Raw genomic sequence first — 21879 nt, 5'->3', positions numbered from 1 at the left:
CCGTCGCGCCGCCAGAGCACGATTTCTGTTCTTATCCTGAAGCAAAGTTCTTAACCTGAAGCACTATTTCTGAGTTAGCGGAGTCTGTAACCTGAAGTGTATGTAACCTGAAGCGTATGTAACCTGAGGTACCACTGTAATTTTAAAAGGGTACTAGATAACTCTGATATTAGTCCTCCTAATGCTTTTTAATGTCAGCTCAGGCAAAAATATCTTGCAGTTCCCCTGACAAAGCTCTGACGAACTCCCAAGGGAAGGTTTCTTTCAGTGTAAGAGGGGCAAGGCGCCAAGAATGTCTCTACTTGCCCTCGTTGTTTGATCATGGCATAGGAGTGGAGCTGGTGGGTCTTCTTTTTTAAAAATTTAACTAAGAAAAGAAATGGCAATCTTCAGTTTTGGAAGGCCCAGTCCATTCAGGGTTTCATAGGTCAAAACCTTGCATCGTACCTGGAGCAGCCAAGGAAAGCTCTACAGGCCACACAATGTTTCATATAAAATGCTTTTGGAACTTGGCAGTCCTAGGAGGTGAGGTATTGCCTTCAACATCAGCCACCAAGCGTTTTCGTACAGCAGTTCTGTGCGTCTTGCGCTTGCCATCCTTTCTTAAATTATAAGTGGTGACAGTAATATCTTAACCCAAGAAGGCGAGCAGAGAGCATTGCTTTCGATCGGGTTCAGCAAACTTTTTTCAGCAGGGGACCGGTCCACTGTCCCTCAGACCTTGTGGGGGGCCGGACAGTATTTTGGGAAAAACAATAATAACGAATTCCTGTGCCCCACAAATAACCCAGAGATGCATTTTAAATAAAAGGGCACATTCTACTCATGTAAAAACACGCTGATTCCCAGACCGTCCGTTGGCCGGATTTAGAAGGAAATTGGGCTGGATCTGGCCCCCGGGGCTTAGTTTGCCTACCCATCCTTAAGATGGAGCTGGTAAAAAGCTTTCCTAGATTCTGCTATTACTTGGACACTGGGGTGGACAAGGAGTGTACTGTCCAAGGGAGTTCTCTCTCTTTTCTCTGGCTCACTGTGTTTGTCAGTCATAAACACTTTGGTCTTCTCCAGATTTGGCTTCCTTGATTTGCCTGCAGCTTAGGGCTTGCTGATCGGAAGGTCGGCGGTTCGAATCCCCACAACAGGGTGAGCTCCCGTTGCTCAGTCCCAGCTCCTGCCAACCTAGCAGTTTGAAAGCACATCAAAGTGCAAGTAGATAAATAGGTACCGCTCCGGCGGGAAGGTAAACGGCATTTCCGTGCGCTGCTCTGGTTTGCCAGAAGCGGCTTAGTCATGCTGACCACATGACCCAGAAGCTGTCTGCGGACAAACGCCGGCTCCCTTGGTCTATAGAGCGAGATGAGCGCCGCAACCCCAGAGTTGTTCGCGACTGGACCTAACGGTCAGGGGTACCTTTGCCTTTGAGCTTTGAGCTAGGCACTGGAGGCAGGACTGGGGCTAGGATGAGAAGGGAGACATAGGATGGAGTAGTATCAGCATATGGGTGGAATCTTGCCCCAAATCTTCTGTTAGTTTCAGCTGGTAGCTTTTTGCACCTTAAACAGGAGCAGGGGCAAACAAGAGCAAGAACAAGGGAAGCAGTCCAAGAATTATCCTGTGAGCAACCCTCCTTAAAGTTCATAACAAAGTTCCCAGAATATCAGCAGCTTGCTCTTCTGATTTCTAAGCATATAAATTATCAACCAGGATCGCATTCAGTATCAAGCCTACAAAGCCAGCGTAATCTACGCTCGGGTAAATCGTGCCGGTGCAACTTAACCCTATTCCAAACATTTCAGGAGTGCGGCTACTGACAACTGAGCCAGCCCAAACTTGGCAGAAGGAAAAGAAGCCTTTACTGTAGAACATTGCTTTTAGAAGGCGGCATTTAAACGTGGGCATTAAACAGCTATAGTTTAGCTTCCATTTAGAAACCTGTATTTCCTGTACAATACCATGTTCTTAATAGGTTTTGCTCAAAGCCTTTGGAATGAGTTCAGTCAATGTGTAATAAATGAAATGTTTTGGCTGCAGGCTACACTGGCAGTGGGCCTGAGAATCCCAATGTGTCCCAGCTTAAACGTTAAGCTTAATTGTCGGTTTCATTTTGGGGAAGTGTTGGTAACTGGCAGAGAGACTTAAACACAAGAGTTGGTTATTTGGTCATTTGTGGCAAGTTGGTTATCTGAGTTTTCTCGTATGTGTGGATGCTCTGATTATTCTATTATCCTGATGCCTGAGCTTTGACAGAACTGGGACACTGAGAGAATCCCTTGAATATCAAAGTCTAATGGAATGACTTGCAGCTTTCTAAACTCAGATTCTTGACTAATGGAAGTATTACAAAAAAATGAGGGACTTTGAAATCTAGGCCACTTGAAGGTTTTGCCAAGTGTTTTTGATGCAGTTTCCTCTGTGCAGGATTCTTTTGTGTTAGAATTCTGATGGCCAAGACCTCTGTCACCTTGACTAATCCTGTGCATTGTTTTTCATGAGCTTACCCCTCATTCCCCAAGCAGCTTGAAAGTTAGGCAATAGCCGATATGCATAATTGCTAGCATCAGGTTTATTGCAGCATGAGTGTAAACGAAAGACTCCGAATGGAGCAGGAGTCCGTTAGTATGGTTGCCATGGCGAATTTATGAATTTATTTCTCACAATCAGAATTTGGAAGCAGCATCCAACAAGAAGCAGCTGTGCTATTTTGCCCTATAAAAAATAAAAGCAATCTGCCAGCATTTTCTCTCTCTTTAAAAAAAATAACTTTTTTATTCAAAATTAAAACAAAACATATTATCCAGAAACATACCATCCTTATCCCCCCCATTTTTCCTCCCTCCCCTCCCTCCACCCACAGAACCCACCCACCCCCACCCCCCGACTTCCCTCAGTTCCAGTCTTTGATTTCTCTAAAAGTGCTGTTTTCTGCATGTTACACAGTTGTATAGATCCTCAAACTATTTAGCTGATTATTATCAATAAAAAGTTTGTGAATGTTTATTCAAAACCAGCCAAGGAGTCCAGTTCGCTTTGTTACGTCTTTCAAATACTTTGTAAAGGGTTCCCATTCATCTTTAAAGTCACAGTTATCCTTGTCCCGTAGCTTGTATGTCAGTTTTGCCAGTTCTGCATAGTCCATCAATTTTTCTTGCCATGATTCTTTAGTTGGGGTCTCTTCAGTCTTCCATCTTTGTGCTATTAAAACTCTCGTGGCCGTAGTTGCATACATGAAGATGTTTTTCAGCTTTTTTGGCAGATCTTTCCCTACAACTGCCAGCATTTTCTCGATTGAGCAGGTAGCCCCCAGGCTGCCAGCAGTGGCGGAGGGCCAGTCCACCCTGGGTGCCATCTCTAAGGGGGGTGACAAGAAGGCACCCCGTGGAGGGCTCGCCCCGCCGCTCCCGGACGCGGCGGCGTAAGCTGCCACCATCGCACAGCCGCATGCAGAGGATCCTCCGTTCATGGCAGGGCGGCGGAATCCTGCAACTGTCCATACGGCGCTCGGGCGGCACCATTAGCAAACCACCCAGCTGCACATGCGCTGTTCGTAGCAGTGCTGTGCATGCACCGCAGGGCGGTTCGCCGCCACCGCCGCTTGAGTGCCGTACGGATGGCGGCAGGATCCCTCCGATGCTGCTGCAGCTGTGAGCTGAGGATCCCGCTGCCGTCCATACGGCCCTGCGGCATATGTGTGGCGCTGCTACGTACTGTGCATGCGCGGCACCGCTGTGTGCGGTGCATGCACCACCGGGCAGTTTGCTCCAACACCCCACACCAGGTGCTGGTTAGCCTTCCTTCGCTCCTGGCTGCCAGGTCAACCTCCGCCATTGTGTTGTTAATGCTGCCACACCTTACAGTGTGGGAACTGTTTGCATCATTTTTGTTTAATGGCATCTGTGCCCTTTTTGCTGCTGCTTCCTGTCACTTCAGCAGTCCTCTTCTCCTCCTTCAAGTCTCCTTTTCTTTCTCCCGGACTTTTGCCTGCAGCCACAAGGGAAGAGTTGCCTCAGTGGTTGGCCTCTTTCCCAACCTCTCATTTATGTCTGAGAAAATGGAAGGTTTTTTGTACTCCCAAAAAAGAGAAATAAAATTCCCCAAAAGGAGAAGTAAAACATAGCATACTGGTTTTATTACTTAAATATACCTAAATATACAGTCATACCTAGGGTTAAAGACGCTTCAGGTTGCATTTTTTTCAGGTTGTGGACCGCCAAAACCTGGAAGAACCAGAATGGGTTATAGTGGTACCTCGGGTTAAGGACTTAATTTGTTCCGGAGGTCCATTCTTAACCTGAAACTGTTCTTAACCTGAAGCACCACTTTAGCTAATGGGGCCTCCTGCTGCTGCTGCGCCGTTGGAGCACGATTTCTGTTCTCATCCTGAAGCAAAGTTCTTAACCTGAGGTACTATTTCTGGGTTAGCGGAGTCTGTACCCTGAAGCGTCTGTAGCCTGAAGCATATGTAACCCGAGGTACCGCTGTACTTCAGGGTTTTGGCGGTCGCGCATGCGCAGAAGACACGCCGCTGCGGGTTGCGAATGTGCATTCCGCACGGATCACGTTCGCAACCTGAGCGTCCGCTGTACTGCTCGTTTTTGTTTTTTTAAAAAAAGCCTGCTTGACATTTACAATTTCCGAAATTGTATTGGGAAGTCTTTGCAGCCTCATTCTAAACACATTCCCTCCGAGCTAATACTGATTTTTAGTTGGGACTGCTAAAGCTGCTGCCTTAATTTGCATTGTGTGGGCTGATTCACATGTCATCTGTTGATGGTTTTGCATAAGTGGGAGCCAGCCTCGTCTCTGCATTCCCAGAAAAAAGGTACTGTTTGAGGTGCTAATATATGGATCTCACTTTTGGATAGATTCCTATCCATTATTGAGTATGTGGGCCTGATCAGGAAAGAGGGAGATGTACTGAAACCTCAATTATTATTTTCTTTCCAAGTATGCAGACGTGAGAGTGACTCTCATTTGTGCTAACCAAGAAGAATGCCGTGTCTGAATCAGCCGTGAGACTCGAAAATAAATTGTGCTCATTTCGTTTGAGTAGCTCGCCTTCCTTTCCCTTTTACTGTGTATTATTTAGCTGGTGGTTTTGATACATATCTTTTTGATGCTGCTGTCCTCAGATGATTCTTAATATCCGGTGTGAAAGTATAGCTTTTAATGTACGTTGTGGTTGATCACTTCAATTATTCCAGATTCAAAATTTGGACTTCTCTAAACAAATGCTGCTAAACTAATGTTTAAAACAATTTTTTTCCTCTGGAAGATTTTTACAGAGCGATAAACCAGAAATGGATTCAGAAGGCTAAAGAAATAAAGAATCTAACGACTCTTTCTGTGGCGGGAGGATTTCGAGATTATCAAGTTCGTTCAGGACTGGCTTTTCTGCCCCGAACAAGTCATCAAAGCAGTGCCTTATGTGTTGTGGTAAACTAAGCACCCATTCTTTTAAAATTAAAGTAATATTTACAGATTTGGGGAAAAGTAATTTGCAACCCTGGGGCTCTTGTACATACTGAAGGATTCTTGTTTAAGGTATTGCATATTTAATCCTTGCCCTGGCATTTACTATAACTGGAATAAGTTGTATTCTAGATTTAGCTCTCGGTCCCAGTGGAAACAGTGACACTTGTTACCAAACAAATGTGGATTCCCTATAAGATTAGAAGTGTAATGCTTGGGCCAGTATATAAACATTTTTCTCCCAAATCCTTTTTCTGATAAAAGGGACTAGCAGGAAGAAATAAGAAATCCTACTGGACATGACTAAGAGATTGGGCTTTCCTAAAGTACCGTATTTTTCGCTCTATAAGACGCACCGGACCACAAGACGCATCTAGTTTTTGGAGGAGGAAAACAAGAACAAAAATATTCTGAATCTCAGAAGCCAGAACAGCAAGGGGGATCGCTGCGCAGTGAAAGCAGCGATCCCTCTTGCTGTTCTGGCTTCTGTGATAGCTGCGCAGCCGGCATTCACTCCATAAGACACACACACATTTCCTATTACTTTTTAGGAGGGAAAAAGTGAGTCTTATAGAGCAAAAAATACGGTAAATTTTTGGATTCTGTCTAAAGACTGCAATCCTGCATTCAGCTGGCTGAACAGAAGGATCCAAAGAACCACACATCAAATTTTACATATCCAAGGACACTTTTAGCGTTCCCCTTCCCGAACAGCCGCTCTCCGTTCTACATGCCAAACCAATTTTGACATTGAGTCACAATTCTGAGGCATAGTGATCTGCTATTACGGGACGAAAGGGAGAAGTTCTGCTGTGCTGTGCTGTGCATGTCTAAACTAGCCCTTTGAATCCCTGCCGTTGGGATCTTAGCCGTGGGCAGGATTTCAGCAATGTGCTTTCTTCATTAAGATAATATTTAATGTTTCTCATTAGTAATTTTTGAAAAGAAGTAACAGAAATCTCTTCTTAAATAGACTTCAGCCATTCCTCGTGTTTGGGCTTCAACAGACCATCTCTCCATAGTTTGGTAAGCAGCTTGAACCAGACTAGGTACCCAAATTGACTTCTTTTGTTGCTTGATTTCATCTTTATCTGTAGTTTTTATAACTAGCCTTTTCCCCTTACACTCTTTTTATAGGTGTAAAGAATTGATCTTGGCTACCATCCGAGCATTTTTTGACCTTATTGATGAAAACACTAAGCAGGTTTGTATTTCTCTTGTAAATAGTGATGGCATTAATGTTAATTTGAATCCATATTCTGTCTTGGGTTTAGTACAACTAATCCAGAATGCGGCAGCCAGACTGGTGACTGGGGGCGGCCGCCGAGACCATATAACACCAGTCCTGAGAGATCTGCATTGGCTCCCAGTACGTTTCCGAGCACAATTCAAAGTGTTGGTGCTGACCTTTAAAGCCCTAAACGGCCTCGGCCCAGTATACCTGAAGGAGCGTCTCCACCCCCATCGTTCTGCCCGGACGCTGAGGTCCAGCTCCGAGGGCCTTCTGGCGGTTCCCTCATTGCGAGAAGCAAAGCTACAGGGAACCAGGCAGAGGGCCTTCTCGGTAGTGGCGCCTGCCCTGTGGAATGCCCTCCCATCAGATGTCAAAGTGATAAATAACTACCTGACATTCAGAAGACATCTTAAGGCAGCCCTGTTCAGGGAAGTTTTTAATCTGTGATATTTTAGTGTATTTTTGGTTTCTATGGAAGCTGCCCAGAGTGGCTGGGGAAACCCAGCCAGATGGGTGGGGTACAAATAATAAATTGTTGTTGTTGTTGTTGTTGTTGTTGTTGTTGTTGTTGTTGTATAAATATGCTTCATTGCGACCAAAACCTAAGTTAAAATTCTTCTGAAATCACGTGTTAATTCTTAGATAACAGAAGATCCACAGAAGAGAATGCTAGTGTTAAATCATCACTTTCTGAGGCACCCTGCAAAATTATATGAAGAGAGCCCTGAATCTGTTGCTGAACTAACAGGTTAGCTTATCTTTTTTTTTTTAAATACAAGATCAGGGTTAGTAGTGAGTCTAAGCAAAATGGGTTTGAAATAAGCTGAGATCTCTGGTGAAACTAAACACTGGCAGCTCCTTCTCCCACCTGCTGCTTTACTTGGGCTTTTCCCATTTTGTGCACATAGCACCAAACCATGGTTTAGCATTGTATATGTCAGGCTCCTAGGTCTCGGCTTCCTCCCCCCCTTTGGCCGTAGATAAGCAGGACAAAGCAAAAAGAGTCCCTTACCATGTAATGATCACAGCAAATGAACAAAGCATCCATTCTCGGAATGAAGGTGTTCCCAATTAAGGATACCACCCACTTCCTTCCTAGTCACTTCCGCATCTTGCAACCTGATCTTGCAACCACCCTGCTGTTTGTGTAGCCATCTTATCTGTTGTACGTGATCTTGGACTGATAGGCTGAATACTTTCCAGCGAGACAGAGTCTGTTAGCTCTCTCTCTTCCTGTTCTTCTTCACTTTGTTGTTCACCCCCCAGCTCTTCCCAACTTTTGTCTTCAGAACTGTGCCCCTCTGTAAACCGCTGTTCCAAATCTATACTGCTCCACTGATCCTGGGCAGCCTCAGAATCCTGGTCAGAGGGAGGGGGAGACTCCCACCATTCCCCATCAGAGTAGTACTCCTCAGCCTGGTCTCTGACAGTATATGAACATGGCCTGTGTGTGGCTTCTCTAACTTCTTGAACCAACTTCATACTGCATCATCACCACCACATTATTTTAGGGGGAGAGTTCGCAGAACGAACTAGTTCTAAGTTGGTGCTATACTTTTATGTCACTAAATATTGGGTGGTTTAGTACAACACCATCAGGGAAATGGGTCTTCATATATTCTTAAGCTTATTCCTTATTTGTATGAAGTCCGGTCCTCGGCAGATATCATGGCTTGATACTATTTGAAGTTAGAAAGTGAAAAAAACCAAAACGGTGGTGGTAATTTTGTAGGAAGTGAGGAAGAATTTTATTCCTGGATGTGTGAAGAGTGATGTTGCTTGATTGCAGGAGAAGTAAACTGGATCCAGATTAAAACTTCAAAATGGTCCTATACAGTGTACAATGTGAGTTGCGTTGATTTCTTCTTTTAACTGTAAGTTATTTAATTTGGGATAGATGATATGGGAAGCTGCCCAGCGGGCAAATGCAGCAACTTAAGGCCTCCTTATTTGGTCCCTGGAACTCTTCACGGACCACAACTCCACTCCACCAGCCAAACTCTTCACTGGCCTTGGTCCACACTCACGTGTTTTCTGCCTGCCTGAAATGCTTGTTTGGATGGAGAATAGGTGTGTGTGTGTGTGTGTAGAAACCAGCCTACTGTTGTACTGCCCATTTTTGCCTTTGGCCCCACTCGCCTCTAGCATACGGCCCTTGTAAGGTGGCCCAGAAGGGAGTTTAGCCTTGGGCTGCTTTGATGAGGTCTCCAACCCTAGGTAAAGGTAAAGGGACCCCTGACCATTAGGTCCAGTCGTGGCCAACTCTGGGGTTGCGGCGCTCATCTCGCTTTATTGGCCGAGGGAGCCGGCGTACAGCTTCCAGGTCATGTGGCCAGCATGACTAAGCCGCTTCTGGCGAACCAGAGCAGCACACGGAAACGCTGTTTACCTTCCCGCTGGAGTGGTACCTATTTATCTACTTGCACTTTGACGTGCTTTCGAACTGCTAGGTGGGCAGGAGCAGGGACCGAGCAAGAGGAGCTCACCCCGTTGCGGGGATTCGAACCGCTGACCTTCTGATCGGCAAGTCCTAGGCTCTGTGGTTTAACCCACAGCGCCACCCGCATCTCCAACCCTACTTTATACCAAATCAGACTCTCCAGGGTTTCAGACGGGTCTTGTTTCACAGCCCTACCTGGAGGTACTAAGTATTGAACCTGAGACCGTCTCCCTGCAAAGTATGTGCTCTACTTCTGAGCTTTTGGCCCACCCCCAGTAGACTCTCCTAAGACTGTACATGGCTGTACATGACTGTCCCCCCTAGACTGTACATGGCTAATGGTGATTGGAAACCATGTCTGCTCGATCCCATTCCAGCAGTTCTCCAAACTACTACAGTTTCAGTTCAGCATGTTTTTGTCCTTTTCTGAACAGGAATCGGATGGAAAATACTTTACTTTCCCTCTCTCAGGCCATCGAAAACCATACAGTCATGTCTACTGTCAAAGCAGTATGTTGGTGAGAAATTGCTTTCCTTTGCGGCTCGACTTAACTTATGTATTTATAGTAAGAAAATGATTTAAATGCTTTCACTATTTTGTATGCCAAGCTATAATGTGTATTCTTACCTCTCTTTCTCCCCCACATACCTGTTTTATCTATCAGGACACAAATAGTTGGATATATGGCTGTATAAACAGTTCCTCACCTGTGTGGTAAATATATTTTACGTTTCATAAACAAGTAGAATAGAACTTTGCAGAAGATACTTGTGCAAATTATTGCTGTTTTTAATGTTCTTTTAAAAATAAGGTTTGGTTTTGTATTTGCTTAAAACGAGTAGTGCTTAGTTCTGTTTTGTTTTCATTTTTGTGTTATATTTTCTGGCCTCTTCCGACTGTTGTGACATACTAGGAATTTAAGCCACCCTTAAACCTGCCTTAATCCACTTCTTGGATTAGGAGAATCCCTATAATCCCACGGTTAGCTGTGTATTTGGCTTTAATGAATAGGATTCCCCAGGGGACTGGTGGATTTTGAACATATTCAAAATTAGCTTAAGCACCCTGCAGTTATATTTAAATACTGAAGAAAGAGGAGAAAAGATCATTAATATAGCCATATTATAATACCACATTTAGCACTGTAACACTTTCATATGGTTTAGCTAGTACATGAGAAAGCATTTCCAGTGCTCAAAATAGTTCTTGCTTAAGGAAAGGCCTTCCAGTATTTGTTTGCGATATGCCAATTTATATATTAACAGTCTTCCATGTATTCCTTAGCTATTATTTTATTATTTCCACTGACCGGTAATCAAAATGTTTGCACAAAATAGCAAGTTAAGAATTTTTAATTTTTTTGTTTTTTGGTAAAACATCCTTAAACTTTCCCTAAGAGGATGTCAACAATATATAGAGGGAGTTTATGTCTGCTTGCTGCCTTCCCTTTATAACTTCCATGTAGAAATCTGCAGAACAGCTTATTTGCTAATTAGCTGTTGTGCAGGAACATCAGACACAGTCAATGTCTGGACCAGTGGTAAAGGGTCGTTTCTGCAGAGAAGGAAGGGAATAAAAGCTTGGGGGGGGGGCAAAGTTGTTGTGTTTGTTTTAGTTTTGCCAAAAGTTATTGAGCTTTTTGGGCAAAATTGCAAAAAGGAAAAAGGACATTTTTGAGCTTTTTAAAAAGTAAAAACGCCCAAAACAACACTGCTGACATGAGGTGCCATACACCCACATATCCCTGGACATTTTGCCGATTTCCGCCTAGACACTGCTTCCGACAGCAGTATTCCGGTTATGTCTGGGAAATTCCGAACGTATGGCAACCCTATTCACTATGGTTTGCTGAAACAAGCCAACTTCACAAATTACAGTTGGAAGGTGGCTTATTTCAGCAAAGCACAGTTAAAATTAACCACAGTTAGTCCAGATTAAAAAATTGCAACATGTTACAGTGAATCTGAATTGATGCTTTTGAATTATGCTGCTGGAGGAGACTCTTGATAGTCCCATGGACTGCAAGAAGATCAAACCAATCCATTCTTAAGGAAATTAGCCCTGAGTGCTCACTGGAAGGACAGATCCTGAAGCTGAGGCTCCAATACTTTGGCCACCTCATGAGAAGAGAAGACTCCCTGGAAAAGACCCTGATGTTGGGAAAGATGGAGGGCACAAGGAGAAGGGGACGACAGAGGACGAGATGGTTGGATAGTGTTCCCGAAGCTACCAACATGAGTTTGACTAAACTGCGGGAGGCAGTGGAAGACAGGAGTGCCTGGCGTGCTCTGGTCCATAGGGTCACGAAGAGTCGGACACGACTAAATGACTAAACAACAGTGAATCCAAAATGGAAGTGAAAGCTTCTAAACACTTCAGAATTGTGGCCAGAGTCAAACTTTTTATGTCTTATCTCCATAATTTTAGAATGTGGTTATTGTGTTACAGTTTCTTGCCTGAGGGCATTTAGACCTTACCTTTCCACAAAGGCCTAATTTGACACTCTGGCCACTACACCACATTAGCTATAGGTATCAATAATAGTGATATTAGAGTTGCTTTCTAAACTTGCTTAACAATTAAAATATAGCATTGTGCATAAGAAACTTGAAATAAATATTCATGAGCATCAACTCGCACGATTCTCTAATCTCTAATAATTTTTATCTTAATTTTCTACAGTCTGCAAGGTGTTGATTTGAGTTGGAAAACTGAATTACTGCCAACAGTTAAGGTAAAAATTGCACCATTTCCTTGAAAACCAAATTTATTATTTATTTATTTATTTATTTATTCATTATTTATTTATTTATTCATTATTTAAGAGAATATAAATGTATTGTGCACTGAAACACTGCTGAATCCTCTTAATCCACTGAAACACATTTTGAAGAGCTTCTGTGATAAAATTAACAGTTCCAGTTTTTCCTTGTGGTTTAAGTGCTCTGTTGGAGACTTCAAAATTATTTTCGCCATGATTTTTTTAAAAGACTCAAAATACACTTTGCAGGCCAGTTAAACATTGCTTTTGCATGTATTGTCTTTCTAGACTGTGACTCTGAAGCTTCAAGACTATCCTTCTTTGTCTCACCTTGTGCTTCATATACCAGCCGTCAATGGTAATAAGGTAATAGAGAGGGGTGTCTAGTTTGTGTGCGTTTAAAGCCAATACACCTGCGTATTTTACGTAACTTTTCCTGAAATGTTGTATTTTTTAGCGCATGCTATAACTTGTGATGAGAACTGTTGCTTTCTTTTAACAAATGAGCCAAGTCTGTGCTGTTAGACCAGGCATAGGCAAACTCAGCCCTCCAGATGTTTTGAGACTACAATTCCTATCATCCCTGACCACTGGTCCTGTTAGCTAGGGATGATGGGAGTTGTAGTCCCAAAACATCTGGAGGGCCAAGTTTGCCTGTGCCTGTGTTAGACTATTGATGGATTGACTGCAAGAGTTGTTTGCCTCTGTAGTATCTGGGCTAAAGCACAAACCATGCTTTAGGCTCCACAAGAGAGCCTAAAATACGCCTTAGTTCCAAATGACATGTTTGAGAATCTGCAGAACATTTGCAGGTAATACAGAAATGACCACTATGCTTATTTCTGTTTACTAATACAGTGGTACCTCGGGTTAAGTACTTAATTCGTTCCAGAGATCTGTACTTAACCTGAAACTGTTCTTAACCTGAAGCACCACTTTAGCTAATGGGGCCGCCGCGCTGCCAGAGCACAATTTCTGTTCTCATCCTGAAGCAAAGTTCTTATCCCGAGGTAATATTTCTGGGTTAGCGGAGTCTGTAACCTGAAGCGTCTGTAACCCGAGGTACCACTGTAAGGTGATTTGTTAAGTTTATAGTTGAGTCAGTTCCTGAACCCAGTTCTCCTGGTGTGAAGTTTAACACAGTGGAACCTCAGTTGCCGAACATAATCTGTTCTGGAAGACCGTTCGACTTCCTAAACGTTCGACAACCAAGGCGCAATTGCCAGTCGGTAAAATCTATTGAAAAAATGGAGAAACGCACCTCTGAAGCCGTTCGACTTCTGAGGCGCGTTCAAAAATGGAAGCGTTCACTTCCGGGTTGTCAGCGTTCAAAAGCCGAAACATTCAACTTCCGAAGCGTTCGACAATTGAGGTTCCACTGTACCTTGTCTTGGTTTTCGACTTTGTGAGGATGAAATGCTATGTGGACCACTGCCAGAAATTCTAGAAATCACATTGTATTTCTTTGTTGCAGTTTACTTTGGACTGCGAGTTCTTTAACGAAGCTTCAAGAACAGTACAGCTTCCTGTGACCCACCTTTTTTCATTTGGTAGGCCTCCTTCGCTGCATTTGGCAAAAGCACGATTCTGGTTTCCGTGTATTTAAATAATTATTTCTTGTTAATTGTGACTCTAAAGACTGAAATCTTTAAGATATTATATTAGTTTTCTGTTATGTTGCTTTGACTGTATACTTTATCTTTGACTTTCCTCAGATTGTTTTATTGATGTTTTAATATTCTGTATACCAGTTTGCGATTTTTCTTAAAAATATAAAGCGTTATAGAAATGAAATAAGTAATAATGATAATGTACTGACTACTTCTGACATGAGGCATTAATTTCTACAGGGCTTTCTTCAAGCAAAATCGTATTAAATTCAACTGGCCTTATTCACAAGGTTCAGCTTCAACATTTTGGTCAGGTATAAATGCTTATTATTATTATTATTATTATTATTATTATTTCAGGTAGTTAAGTTTTCTGTTTTGGGTTACTTCTTTTGGGGAGTTCTAGTAAACTAACATGTATTGCATTGTTACGTTTGTTTAGATATACCAAGCTTTTAACATCCTTATAGAGAGCCGCTGCCAGTCGCTTAAAGGTAAATTTATTTCCAAAAATCACTTTTAAACCAGTGTTGGGGGGCGCACGCGAATCCTTTGCATGTACCTCATTACTCACATATTTTTATTTTTGTAATGTCATTCATTATGTAGTCTTCAGTTCTAAGGTCATTTTGTAGTCTGACTTGCTTGTAAAATTAACCTTATTTGATTTTTTAGGGGCTTTGTTTACTGATGTGTACAGTACAACTCCATGTACTATATTGAAACCTACTGATTCACATTTGAGCAAGGCACATCCAATATTAAGGCTCACCTTGCTCTTCCCTGCTGTTAAAATCTCCCAATTTTTGTTCATTTTTCTTCTGTTTTGCTGAGATTTCATAAGTCGTCTTCTTTTCTTGAAGTATAGTTTCAGTAGCTGAGCTTGCCACTTCATTACAAAGCACTCTACCGTTCAGTTCAACTTTTCTGCAGTATCCCAGCTTGATTTCATATTATGTTAACTCTTTTAGCTGATAGATATATATCAGGTCTGAAAGGTCTGTTAATCTAGAAGATTTGATCTGAACTATTATCTCAAGTTTAGCAGGTGAACTAGTGAACTACAAATAAGCTAAGGTATCAGCATGTGGAGATGTTTGCTTAAATCAGCCATTTAGAGTGTGTGTTTCAGAATCCATTATTTTTTGTTTGCTCTGATCATGGGTAAGGGGGGAAAGGACTCTGTTACAATAACTTTTTTTTTTTAATCGGTTGATTTAAAAATTGATGGGTACTTGAGAGGCAAATTTAAGCTTAGTTTTAATGCAAAGGCAAAATTCATTTTAGTCCATAGATTTTAATATTATTAATCCCTTATTTATTGGGGTATTTCCTGAGCATCACAAGATTAGGGTGAAATGTTTGAAAGAAAATAAGGGGTTGGTGTGGGTGTTTCTTCACCCCAAATGGAGCTAAAATATTTTCTAATGTAAGTGGTAACTGAGATGTGACAGTTGATTCAGGACTCTGCTTCATTAATGGGGTGTGGACTGAGAATTTTATTTGATGATTTTATCACTGGTGAGCACCTGGTGTGTCCTGGTAAACCAGCTAAATGTGTGATGCCACTGAGCTAAGTTTTATTCTAAACTCTGTTCTGATTGTTTAGATGTGGTATATATAGATCCCTGTGTGGGCAAAAGAGTAATTAAATGTGTGCAAATGTAGGTGGTATCCCTAAGATGCCTAAATTTGTTTTCTAATCTGCTTACCGTATTTTTCGTCCCATAGGACGCTCCGTCTCATAGGACGCACCTAGTTTTTTGGGGGGGAAATAAAGGAAAAAATTTTTTCCTTTATTTCCCCACCAAAAGCAGGTCGGGGAAACCGCCTCCCTGCGCCTCCCTGCTGTCCCCGAGCTTGTGGGCCTGGCCGATGTCTGTCCAGCGCACGGGGCCCTCTGCTTCAGGGCGCCTTGCCCGCCGGGCGGCAGGCTGCTATCCGCAGCGTGGGGAGCCCTGTGGGGAACTCCCGCAGGGCTCCCCACGCTGCGGATGTGTTCCCGAAGCGCCGGGCACTCTGCTTTCAGGGCGCCCGACGCTCCGGGAAGCAGGCTGCTATCCGCAGCCTAGACATCCCTGCGGGAACTCCTGCAGGGCTGCCTAGGCTGCGGATGTCTTCCTGAAGCCTGGAGAGCGAGAGGGGTCGGTGCGCACGACCCCTCTCGCTCTCCAAGCTTCAGCGAAAGCCTGTATTCGCCCCATAGGACGCACCCAGATTTCCCCTTCATTTCTGGAGGGGGAAAAGTGCGTCCTATAGGGCGAAAAATACGGTATGTTTCAGAGGGAAGCTTTCAGTTCATATGTATGAGATGGTATATGTGCTGTGTGTGTGTGTGTGTGTGTGTGTGAGAGAGAGAGAGAGAGAGAGAGAGAGAGAGAGAGAGACCCCCATTGGAAACATGGTGATGTGGATAGTGTGAAACGATCTTGATAAGATCTTAATTGCACTGGCCATCTAATTGCTTTATGGCCCCAATTAGCCCCAGCATAATGCGGTCCGGCACGCTTCCCAGCCAAGCTGCTCTCAGACCTTCGTCTTCTCCGGTTTCGTCTAGCAGAGTAAAAACACAGCGGATCAAAACTGTCGCAGTCTGCTTCAGATCCAGACAAACACACGAAGCACCTGTGTGTGTCCAAATTTCGTCAGTTCTTTATTGTAGCAAATATTTACAGCTCAGCATTTCCCAAAATCTCCTGGACTGCTAGCATTCATGGCTTCCGTCCGTCTCTCTCAGAGACACAGAGAGAACAACAAGTAGAACTCCTCCCTCTTTCCACACGTCAGAATGTGAGGCGTCACAGAACATCTTAACCCTATAAGTTCTGAATCCCAACACCCCCTCTCGCTGAGCATTCTGACAAGACCTGTGGATGTACCTTTGCAGACCTCTGTGAGATCAATCCCTTCCCCAATGCCTTGCGCCCTCTCCTGGCGTCCCTGTCAGGCATCTGTGGAACATCCTCACAACTCTCAGATTCGCACTGTGCGAAACTTACCCACGCACCTGTGGCCTGATACCTCTCAGGTGGAATTCCCTTCGTTGTGCGACTGGACCTCCTGGGCACAAACTCAGGCACTGCCTCTGACTCACTGTGGTCAGCAGGTGTGTCCTTTGCATCCTGGGATTCCCCCTCTGACTTAACGCGTCTTCGAACCCTTGGAATTACCCTCACAGGAGAACTAGGCTCACTCTTGGGCTCTCTTTGTACAACTTGCGGAGATGCCCCATCCTGCTCCTGACTTTGGTCAGTGAGCTGATCGTCATCAGCAGACTCAGCCCCTGGCTCTCCTTCCTCCTCATCAGAACCTTCCTGCTCTGAATCAGAAAGACATTCTGAAAGAATATCGCGTCTGGCAGGGGTCTTTGACCTTTCCTCCTGCTTACAGAACTCAGCGTGTTTACTGATCAGCAGCTTACTCTGATCACCTGACGGGTACGCAAACCTCCACGCACGAGCCGTTGGCTCATACCCACAGAAGATCATTTTCTGGAACTTGGGTTCACCTGGCCCTCGCAAAGCTTCAGGCACCAGCAGCGAGGCCGTTGATCCGAACTCACGGAGGAAGTGAACCTGTGGCTTCCTCCCGTGAAGCATGAAAAACGGTGTGTCTCCTACCACTGAATTGTAGGACCTATTCCAGGTGAAGCTCACATATTTAACTGCCTCCATCCAAAACTTTGGAGGTAACCCAGAATCTAACAGCATCACCTGTGCAGCTTTAACCAGAGCCTCACTTCTTAGCTCTGCCACCCCCCTCTGTTGAGGAGAAGTCACTGTGTGACTTATCCCTTTCTTGTGAAAGAACTTCTGCAAAGCAGACCCAGTAAACTGTGAACCTCTGTCACTAGCAATTTCCCTGACTCTGGTGGAGAACCTTAGTTCCACCTCTTCAATCCAACGACTAATCAGCTGTGCTGCATCTTCCTTGGATTTGAGACCATGTGTCCAGGTGTTCTGCGAGAAATCATCCTGCAGTGTCAGCAGAAACCTGGCCCCTCCCAAACTTGGTTCCTTCATGGGACCCAACAGATCTATGTGCACAAGATCAAAAGGTTTTGTGGTTACCCTCTCCACCCTGGGGTAACTGCACCCTCTTACCTTTGCCTGTCTGCAAGCCTGACAATCTAGGACTCTTGCACATTCCGCAATTCTACAGCCTTTGGAAACCTCAGGTAGCACCTGTAGTTCTTCAAGACAAGCATGAGCTGTCTTCTTATGCCACACACACGAACATGAAACATGAGTGGGAACTGTAGCACGCAGGGCTTGTGCTTTCTCAACCTTCCCCTCACCCTCCAGAGACGTTTTAAGAATGAAGAGATCATTCTGCCCCTTTGCAACTCTGACCAGTTGCTTCCCTCCTTTGGAGATTGTACAAACATCGTGTTCAAAGCAAACCTTAAACCCCTTTTTCAACAAATAAGGCACAGATAAAATACAGTGTTGCACTCCCGGCACAATGCAAACTTCCATCTGCTCCTGCAAAACAGAAAACAATACATTTGCAATGTTAGTCACATTTTTCTTTGTCCCATTTGCAAACTGAACAGTTTTCCCAGCCGGAATTGCCTTGCAATTCCACATCTCGACTGCAGGGGTCTCTGGGATCAGGTGGCAGTTCGCTCCTGAGTCGATTAGAAAACGAAAAACAGTGTGTCCCTCAGAGCTGTCCTCAAACAAAGCCATACTGGCAACAAACGTATCGCTGCCCCCTGTCTTTGGGCTTCTGCAGCAGTTCTGTCTGGTTGTCTTGGCAACCAACTCCCCCTTGCTCAGGACCTTGGCAGCTTCCGTAGAAGTAGCCTCCTCCGTTACCTTGGAGACCGGCCTGGCCTCTGCGTTCCCACACGACTCTTTAGGCCTTATCTTCACTTTGTCCAGGTGGCCGACCTTGAAGCGTCTAGCTCTCCGGAGCTTCCCAGCCTTTGGCTGACGAAGACGATCACCAGTGGAAAAATACTGCCCAGGGCTCCTTTCAGCTGGCCTGGCCCCCCTTCTTCCGGAAGAGCACTCTGTGCCAGCCCTGCCCTCGCTGAAACTGCGTTTCACTTCAGCACTCACAGTGGAAAACTTTTGAAACTTGCCTTTGGAATTCTCAGCCCCCCCGACTTGCACTTCAGGGACTGGGGCTACAGCCATTTCTAGGCTCTTCGTGACTCCTCCAGGGCTCTGGCATCCTGCTGAAGTTTCACACAAACTTCTCAGCACCTCCCAGGCAGCCCTTGCTGACTTTACGCCCTCCAAACTGGGCAAAAGTGATGCATGTACGCATGCTTTTAGCATAGCAAGCTCTCTTTGCATTCTCTGCTGGCTTTCTTCAGGCAACTCAGCCTCAAAGCCTGTAATGTCTGTCCCTTCAGGACCTGAATTTAGGGGACGTGGTTCTCTCTGGCTTACATTCCAAAGCCCAGTAACCAGAAACCAACCCCTTACTCTTCTGGACCAGGTTGCCCAACTTCTTAAAGTGAGCTTTTCAAGCGGAACGTCTTCAAAGACCAGGCTGTCTGCCATTCTCTCCTCTTTCCCGGGGCCCAGCTGTACTCACGTTTCACCAGTCAGCCCTCCGGCACCCGATTTCTCAGCTGCTTTTTCAGCTCTCTGCCTCAGCAACTCTTGCCTCTTAGAAGCAGGCAAAACACAGAACGCAGACCTCTGCCCTGCTTCAGTAGCGTCTTCCAGCTATTGTGAAGCTGACTTCAAGACTTCAAAGCTCACCGGCAGACTCTTAGCAACAGTTTTATTAGCGGTAATTAGGTCCTCCCATAACCTGTGAAACGATCTTGATAAGATCTTAATTGCACTGGCCATCTAATTGCTTTATGGCCCCAATTAGCCCCAGCATAATGCGGTCCGGCACGCTTCCCAGCCAAGCTGCTCTCAGACCTTCGTCTTCTCCGGTTTCGTCTAGCAGAGTAAAAACACAGCGGATCAAAACTGTCGCAGTCTGCTTCAGATCCAGACAAACACACGAAGCACCTGTGTGTGTCCAAATTTCGTCAGTTCTTTATTGTAGCAAATATTTACAGCTCAGCATTTCCCAAAATCTCCTGGACTGCTAGCATTCATGGCTTCCGTCCGTCTCTCTCAGAGACACAGAGAGAACAACAAGTAGAACTCCTCCCTCTTTCCACACGTCAGAATGTGAGGCGTCACAGAACATCTTAACCCTATAAGTTCTGAATCCCAACAGATAGGATGCAAATATTATTCCTTTTGTTAAAGTCAGCAGCTTTCAGGGTTCACAGTGGTAAAATGACCAGTTCATTATGCTGCAGGCACACAACATTTAAAATGAAGCTGGATTTCTCTTGAAGTTCTCCTCTTGCCCCCGCCCCAGATGTTGCAGGTTAGCGTTAATAACAAGGCATGGTCTTTCGTTGTCCATTGTGTTAGCAGACTACCAGTTTGTTACTTGATCTTTTGTAGTTATCCTTTCCATAATCCAAACTGATTTGCTTTGTCTTGGGTAGTACTTGGATGTTAGGCATTACAAAGGCAGATTTATGTGGCTGGGTTTTTTCACTTTATGATAACAATCGCACACCAGCTTGGCGTCTTGAAATCTCCCATTTATGCCAGCAAGGATGAGTAGAACCTTAATCATCCTCATGCCCAAGAAGTGCCTGTCAGTGCAGAGAGGAAGCTTATGCATTGTAAGCCTGACATTTTTAAATTGCCACTTGAACTGGGTGCACGACACTCTCCTTAAAGTTGGCAATCTAATGCCACTTAAGAGTGAAAACGGATGAAGTGAACATACATTTCCTGTTCTGTGAATGACCTTCCCATTTATCTTGCTAAGTGGCAGTTACCGTTTCTCTTTGCTCTTGTCGTACTTCATAAGCCTCTTTCTATTTCTTTCACTGTGCCTGCCTGCAGAGTTGGAATCGGGTAAATGATGATATCACACAGCCCTAATATTAAGTCTGCCGTGCTGCTTGAGTCTGCAGTGTGACGTGAATAATGAGAAGTGTGGCTCAATACAAAATTGAGATAGACGAGACACATTGGCAAAGAAGCAAAAAAATTAAAATGCCGATCATTAGAGATTGTGAGCAACTGGGAGATGGTTATTGGAAAAAGAGAATTACACATTATCGTTATTTCAGTTGTTGTTACATTTCAGTATAATTCTACAACCTTACATTATAGCTGTTTTATGACAAAAAGAGAGTCAAATGACATTTGGGCCTCATTCTTGGTCTCTCATGTCACAGCAGAACCTAAGGTGTTGCAAAATACTCCTTGGACTTGCTTTTTGATAGCGTGATACGTTTTGAGAAGTTTCTTTGTTTGTTGTAGCAGAGTCCTTTTGTAGTGGCCTGATTTAAACTGTATTTCATCACGTGCTTGGCTCTTTGTTTTATTATGTACTTTCATTTGCTTCTTTCAGAAAGGAAACCTTCTGTGTACCAGCTTCATATACCATGGTCCTATGAAGACTCTTTAACTTTGTCACAGTAAGAGTTTAACATTATTTGATTTCTTTACATCACTGAAAAGTGTCACACCTTAGGACTTCCATATATGATATGAATGCGTTCTCACAATATGCAGGTGAATAGGACCACAAAATTTGGGATAGCAAATGATCTTAACGTCAGAGTTTTTCAGGAAGGGTGAAGGTTTCGTGTGTAACAACTAAACACCGAATAATAGTTAAGTAGCCAGAAGATTCCTACTAATGCCCGTTTCTTCACAAGTCCACATGAGACATGGGTTTGTCATGATGCTTCCATGTGTATGCCTCTCCTAGAATAATTCCAAAAAGGTATCAATTGGAAGAAGCTTGAGCAATGATCTGGAAAAGATATGTTGCATAGGTTCAAGTAGTCTCTTCACTGCCTTGCTGACAGTGTTATCTCCACTGGTTAAAACCACGGCCCCTATCCTAATCAGAGTTTGCAAACTAGCTTCAACCATAGTTTCAAAGTCTGAATGATATGGGAACTTTGATAAGCGGTAGATAGTGCCACTTGTTAAATAAATGACAGTTCTGAATGTCTCATTTTTAGCTCGTCATTAAAAAACAACCACCAGTGGAACATGCAGCAAAAGCTAGCAACGTATCCTCCTGCACAAAATGAGTTCTCCTGTCTCATAATGCCATGCAGACTTAACAGGATCGCATCAGACTTTATTTTAGATTGGACAAGTGTTCATTGCAGACCAATATTTTAAAAAACATAACCTAACCACCACAGGGTTCCATCTTCGACTGAGATTTCTGCAAAGCTGCACATTGCCCAGCCTGAAAATGACACTGCTGTTCCATCGTTGAACATTTATTCATCTTCAGATTGCCAATATGAAGTAAGTAAAAGCCTATATGAAGTAAGTATAAAAAAGAGTTACATTT

At 44.0% G+C, this 21879-nt stretch overlaps 1 protein-coding gene across 1 annotated transcript in view; it reads left to right on the top strand.

The window, feature by feature from the left end:
• PGAP1 (post-GPI attachment to proteins inositol deacylase 1) overlaps positions 1-21879 on the top strand; it is a 63658-nt gene that overhangs the window by 19559 nt on the left and 22220 nt on the right. Inside the window, exons 5-18 of the mRNA XM_079977285.1 lie at positions 5273-5433; positions 6443-6495; positions 6607-6673; positions 7346-7451; positions 8493-8548; positions 9578-9661; positions 9809-9858; positions 11827-11878; positions 12194-12271; positions 13380-13455; positions 13756-13829; positions 13958-14009; positions 20914-20980; positions 21725-21833. Coding sequence (XP_079833411.1) covers positions 5273-5433; positions 6443-6495; positions 6607-6673; positions 7346-7451; positions 8493-8548; positions 9578-9661; positions 9809-9858; positions 11827-11878; positions 12194-12271; positions 13380-13455; positions 13756-13829; positions 13958-14009; positions 20914-20980; positions 21725-21833 — 1085 coding nt within the window. The remainder of the gene's footprint in view (positions 1-5272; positions 5434-6442; positions 6496-6606; positions 6674-7345; positions 7452-8492; positions 8549-9577; positions 9662-9808; positions 9859-11826; positions 11879-12193; positions 12272-13379; positions 13456-13755; positions 13830-13957; positions 14010-20913; positions 20981-21724; positions 21834-21879) is intronic.

The sequence above is a fragment of the Podarcis cretensis genome (assembly GCF_951804945.1).
Source record: "Podarcis cretensis genome assembly, chromosome: 1".
NCBI lineage: Eukaryota > Metazoa > Chordata > Lepidosauria > Squamata > Lacertidae > Podarcis > Podarcis cretensis.
This window is presented reverse-complemented; position numbering and strand designations above follow the sequence as displayed.